The 6,580-nt window shown below is 38.6% G+C and overlaps 1 protein-coding gene across 1 annotated transcript in view; it reads right to left on the bottom strand.

Moving 5' to 3' along the window:
• The window catches only part of SPPL2A (signal peptide peptidase like 2A), a 32,082-nt gene that overhangs the window by 6,082 nt on the left and 19,420 nt on the right, over positions 1 to 6,580 (bottom strand). Inside the window, exons 13-14 of the mRNA XM_007455524.1 lie at positions 4,834 to 4,908; positions 2,925 to 3,085 (exon numbers count right to left, since the gene is read on the bottom strand). Of these exons, the coding sequence (XP_007455586.1) occupies positions 2,925 to 3,085; positions 4,834 to 4,908 (236 nt within the window). The remainder of the gene's footprint in view (positions 1 to 2,924; positions 3,086 to 4,833; positions 4,909 to 6,580) is intronic.

The raw sequence follows: 6,580 nt of genomic DNA, 5'->3' as shown, positions 1-6,580 counted from the left end.
TCTTTCCCTTGCTTCCTTCTCCAGTTTTCATCTCCTACTGCTCCCCTATTCTTACTCAATAGGATAGCCATCCTAAACTTCATTTCATTCCTAAATCTGTCAGTGCTCTTCCCTCCAAGGCTTTTTTTCTTTTTTTTTTGCAGTATGTGGGCCTCTCACTGCTGTGGCCTCTCCCATTGAGGAGCACAGGCCCCGGATGCACAGGCTCAGCGGCCATGGCTCACAGGCCTAGCCGCTCCAAGGTATGTGGGATCTTCCCGGACCAGGGCACAAACCCGTGTCCCCTGCACTGGCAGGCAGACTCTCAATCACTGTGCCACCAGGGAAGCACCCTCCAAGCCTTTGAAGTTATGGTTCTCTCAATATGGAACACATGGCTCAGTCTTAAAGTCTCAACATAAACTTTACATTCTTTTTTTTTTCTTTTTGGCTGTGTTGGGTCTTTGTTGCTGTGCACAGGCTTTCTCCAGTTGTGGCCAGCGGGGGCTACTCTTCGTGGCAGTGCGCAGGCTTCTCATTGTGGTGGCTTCTCTTGTTGCAGAGCACAGGCATGCAGGATTCAGTAGCTGCAGCACGCGGACTCAGCAGTTGTGGCTCGCGGGCTCTAGAGCACAGGCTCAGTAGTCATGGTGCACAGGCTTAGTTGCTCTGTGGCATGTGGCATCTTCCCGGACCAGGGCTCAAACCCTTGTCCCCTGCATTGGCAGGTGGATTCTTAACCACTGCACCAACAGGGAAGTCCCATAAACTTAACATTCTTTAAGAAGCTTCCCTTCCTCAAATCACCTTTGACTGTCTCAAAACCATAAGCACTGGGTGTCCCACTTCTAGTTTTCATGGCACATGCCATAACTTTCATCCCACTTTATTGTTAGTGACTCTATTTGTATCCTCCACTAGACTCTAACTTTCAAGAGGCCATGAGAGTAGGACTGCTTCTAACTTGTTCATCTTTTATCAACAGCACATACAACAGTACCTGGCTCAATAGAACTGCTCAATAAACATTTGCTAAGTGAAGAAATAGAAAACTATTTTTAAAAAATGATGACAAAGAGCACTTCTTGGGATGTAACTTTCAAAAACTAGTATTAGGGACTTCCCTGGTGGCACAGTGGTTAAGACTCTGTGCTCCCAATGCAGAGGGCCCAGGGTTCGATCCCTGGTTAGGGAACTAGATCCCACATGCATGCCACAACTAAGAGTTTGCATGCCACAACTAAGGAGCCCATGAGCCACAACTAAGGAACCTGCCTGCCACAACTAAGACCTGGCGCAACCAACCAAATAAATAAATAAATATTAAAAGCAAAACAAAACAAAACAAGTATTAGAGTGTGTGTTGTAGGACATAATTTTACTTTTCAAAATCTATAAAACATTCCATGTGGGTGTCCTCTTCATGGAAGTTACAAGCTGTCTTACTAGTTTAGTCAAGGACCTTGTGGCCATACACTAATTCTATGTGTATAAATACAAGTTGAGACAATAGCATTGTGAGGTAGGAAAGGCAGGTATTTATCCTAATCTCAAAGAAATTATAAGACTTACCCCAAAGAATTCTAAGCTGGTGTTTTTTTCAATTATAGTAGTCTAACTTAATGTGCTAATCACCTCTTGTTAAATAAAGATGACACTACAGGGCTTCCCTGGTGGCACAGTGGTTGAGAGTCCGCCTGCCTATGCAGGGGACACGGGTTTGTGCCCTGGTCTGGGAAGATCCCACATGCCGTGGAGCAGCTGGGCCCGTGAGCCATGGCCACTGAGCCTGCGTGTCTGGAGCCTGTGCTCCACAACGGGAGAGGCCACAACAGTGAGAGGGCCGAGTACCGCAAAAAAAAAAAAAAAAAAAAAAAAGATGACACTACAACCAACCACAAGGTGGGTATGAACTTTGAACTGTTTATCTACTAACAGAATTGTAGCCATCTACCCAAAGTATCTCTACTTTTGTTCATGTTATCACTGACATGCATGCATGAGGGTGGATGACAGAGGGTAGTTTGTGGTAATAGGGCAAAGAAGAGCTAACTGCCTCATGAAGGGATCAATGCCATGACCATGACCCCAACAGGCAAGGGTTTCCCAACCCTCTTTAATTTCGAAGCAAACAAACAAACTTTACAGGAATACCAAGAACATTTAGGAAAAGAAGAAAGCGGTTTAACTTCAACGAAGAAATAACTCAAACATGATAGATTCTGGTATCTGATATTCTCTGTTCTAGGAATTTTATAGAAAGGTTAATCTTGATCTATTTAAATCTGAGGGGCTTCCCTGGTGGCGCAGTGGTTGGGGGTCCGCCTGCCGATGCAGGGGACATGGGTTCGGGAGGATCCCACATGCCGCAGAGCGGCTGGGCCTGTGGGCCATGGCTGCTGGGCCTGTGCGTCTGGAGCCTGTGCTCTGCAACAGGAGAGGCCACAGCAGTGAGAGGCCCGCATACCGCAAAAAAAAAAAAAAAAAATCTGAAATGAGTGCCCTCTTTCATTTCATTAGGCCCATTTAGATGCTGGAGAGAGTACTTTTTATCTGCAAAATCTCAGGACTCTTACTATAAATAGCTAATGTCAGTATCAAAATTTATTACTTAAACAAGGGTTTTATCTTTCATGAAGGCGACTTTTGTGTGGATTTTGAAAACTCATGTTGTAATGCCGTTTTGATTTTCCCTGATGCCCTCCCATGCTTCTTGGTAGTTTTATCTTGAGTCACCAGAATTTTGGCATCAGATTGCAGTGGGGATGAGAACTGATGATGCAGCAGGTGAATAGTAAGGGGGTAGTAGTGGAAAAAACTTAGGACATCCTGACAAATTCAAGGCAACTTTTTGGCATGTAAAAGCTTTGATATATACAAGCAGTTCCCATCCAAAGTTAGGCAGTGTCATAAGATAACTTGGTAACCAAGATATAAGCACATACCTGATAGCCGCTACCTTTCCAGAACTTTTTCATTTCCTTACGTCTCCAAGCAACAACTGAGGCAGTAATGAGTGTGCAAGGTACTAAATAGAGGAGAGCAGGTTGCCCCTTTTTCATCAGCACCAGAACAACAAAGGTAAGTATCATACCGACGGCATAGGCTGCAAGAAGAATAACAAGTATCAGCAATTTCTATATGCTATCAAAGGCGGATTTTAACTCTGTCACTAAAGTACTAGTTTTCGAATATTTCTAAGGACATTTTTGCCCTATGACTTCTTTTCATAATTTCATTATTTTCCTAGACAGTAGTTAGGAGAGACATTCTACAGAGCTTTTGAAAAATTTGGAAACTGGTTAGTGTTTTAATTACAATTACCCTAATCGTTAATCATTGATAAAGATAATAATTCAAGGAAGCCTCAATTATCTGCCACTATTAAGGATGTTGAGTTGTTCCACATTTTAGGAAACTAAAATCTGTGCCTGTAGGTACTAAAGTTTGCTTTTAAAAATCTTCCTAATATTGATTATATACTTCCTGGTCTTCTTCAACAAGTGCATACCAAACATCACTTGATCTTTTATTAATGATTCAGGGTCTCATTATGAACACAGGATCTCAGAATATTGGAGCTAGAAGGGCCTTTATGGACAATGCAGTCCACCTTCTTGCTTTATAGATGAGACAGTGGAGGACCAGTGAAGTTAAGTGAGTTGCCCAAAGTTACACAGCAGAGTTGACAGTCCTATTATCTGTCTTTTCATTGAGTTCTTTTATTCTATCACACTGATTGGTGCTGGACTCTTAAATATGTTAATACCTTTTGGGAGTACTATACTTAATGGCCTCAGACTGCTTTTCTTATTTCTTTAAAATTTCCTCTTTTTCATCCTTTCACTTACTTAGCTGTTCTTTCTTACTGTCAGGGTAACTATTTCTAGCAACACCCTTTTCTACCACTAATGTACACTTTTAATTTACTAGATTTAATTCCACTGTGGAATTGAAAACCTTGCTAGAACAGTATCTAAATGGCTCTGGTGCAGGCCATTTACCTAAGAATAAAGAACTTTGGTGTACAGACTTTGAGATATCTATTTGATATGTTCAGAAGTATTTTTTGGCTTACAGCCTCTTCCTGTCTGTTTTCGATAATAGAAATAAAAGGATGAGTGACAACTACCACTGCTGTCCCAGGTGAAATTTTATTGTGCCATAAATTTATTTACATTAATATGTAATTATTGTACCGTATTTTTAAAGATTTATTATTTATTTAATTTATTTTTGGCTGCATCAGATCTCAGTTGCGGCATGTGGGATCTTCATTGAGGCACGCAGGATCTTTTGTTGCGGCACACGGGCTTCTCTCTAGCTGTGGCGTACGGGTTCTCTCTCTCTAGTTGTGGCACACATGCTCCAGGGTGCATGGGCTCTGTAGTTTGCTGTAAGCAGCCTCTCTAGCTGAGGTGAGTGAGCTCAGTAGTTGTGGCACGTGGGCTTAGTTGCCCCACAGCATGTGGGATCTTAGTTCCCTGACCAGGGATCGAACCCATGTCCCCTGCATTGGAAGGTGGATTCTTTAACAGTATAGGGACCACCAGGGAAGTCCCTATACTGTATTTTTTAAAAATCTAGTATTATAGAATTTATTGACTCTTATGTGCCATGTGCTTTAATAAGCATTTTATGTGTAGAACCTAAAGTTTTTCTTTCACATATAATTTCCTTTTTAAACCGCCAAAACCTTGTGATATAGGTAGTAAAGTATAATTATCTTTTTGATGGAAAAAATATGTCTCATTCATTCATGATGAAGAACTAGAATCCAGGACTCCTTATTTTTAGACCTTTTCCTACAGACAGTACAATTCAATATAATAAAAAGCAAAAACAAGAACTTACCAACTGTGGAGGAAACATAGTATATAGAAGAACCAGCCTGCACATCAAATCTTCTACAGTATGCAATCAACAGGCCTAAAAAAACACTCTACATTATTTTCTTAAAACAGCAATACAAATCCAACTGTTAACTATGGCAAAAGAACATGTATTGTATCTAACCTTCATTTTTGCATCATTAGAACATTAAACTACCTCAAATTCTGGACAAAATTTTACATGCTGATTTTTTTAAACTTAATACCATATATTAAACATTTTCCTAAGCCATTAAACAGTCTTTAAAGATATGATTTTTATTAGCTGCTTAATATTCCATCTCATGGAGAAATTTTTCTAATATTTCTGTGGTATCACTTGTAATGTCTCCTCTTTCATTTATAACTTTATTGATTTGGACCCTCTCTCTTTTTTTCTTGGTTAGTCTAGCTAGAGTTTTGTCAATGTTGTTTATCTTTTTAAAGATTCAACTCTTGGCTTTCCTATTATTTTCCTGTTCTCTATTTATTTTTGCTCTAATCTTTATTATTTCTTTCATTCTGCTAACTTTGGGCTTAGTTTGACCTTCTTTTTCTAGTTCTTGTAGGTGTAAAGAAAGGTTGTTTATTTGAGATCTTTCTATTTTCTTGATGTATATGCTTATCAGTATAAACTTCTTAGAACTGCTTTTGCTGCATCCCATAAGTTTTGAAATGTTGTGCTTCTCTTTTCATTTGTCTCACAACACATTTTTACATCTCTTTTAATATTTTCTTTGATCCACTGGTTGTTCAGGAGTGTGTGTTAATATCCATGTGTTTGTGAATTTTCCAGTTATCCTGCTGTTACTAATTTCTAGTTTCATTCCACTGTGGTCAGAAAATATACTTGGTATGATTTCAATCTTCTTAAATTTGCTAAGATTTGTTCTGTGGCCTAACATGTGATCTATCCTAGAAAATGTTCCCCGTGTGCTTCGGAAATATGTGTATTCTGCTGTTGCTGGATGGAATATTCTGTATATGTCTCTAGTCTATTTGGTCTCTAGTGTTTACAAAAATTTTTAAATGTATCATCAAAAAAAAATGTATTGAAAGAGCATCAAGGAAGACAATTTCAAATTGTGATCAAAGAAATCTCTTTTCCAAGGAGAATAAAATAATTTGGAATTTTAATACAGAGAGTTCAAATGGCAATGAAATATAAGCTTTAATTTGTAAGCATGCAAGTGTACAGGAAAAAAAATTTTATTACCTATTTAAGAAATGTGTTGAACCTCTCCAAAGAAGAAATCTCAGACTGTATTTATTTGCTAAACACTATTATGAAACAGTAAGAATGACATTCAACTGCTTAAAAATATCAGAAAATAATTTTACTATCTTTATTAGTTGTTTCAGTTAATTAGTTTTGGTCCTTACATAATTAATCAAATACGATTCTTGGTAGTTCCTTGTTATTTTTTACTATATTTGCTGTTTAATTAACATTTCCATACATTAAAAACAGTGATACCCATCCCCCCAAATTAGAATTTAGCTTTTAGAATTAAGTCACATATTATAAAACACTCTGCTTTTTGGGGAAATATTTGTTAGTGACCTTTGTCATTTACTTCCAGAATGCAGTATTTACATACGATCACACTATTTTCACCAATTCTATGCTATGTGCTTTTTATAGCACATGGTGTAGGACTGGTAAAGTTGGGGATAAGTTTAAAGATATTCAAGAAACCTTAAGTTTACTCAACAGAATGCTTTCCCTA

Source organism: Lipotes vexillifer, unplaced genomic scaffold (genome assembly GCF_000442215.2).
Source record: "Lipotes vexillifer unplaced genomic scaffold, Lipotes_vexillifer_v1.1 scaffold24, whole genome shotgun sequence".
Lineage (NCBI taxonomy): Eukaryota > Metazoa > Chordata > Mammalia > Artiodactyla > Lipotidae > Lipotes > Lipotes vexillifer.
Note: the sequence above shows the minus strand (reverse complement) of the source record. Positions and strands in the feature narration are given on the sequence as shown.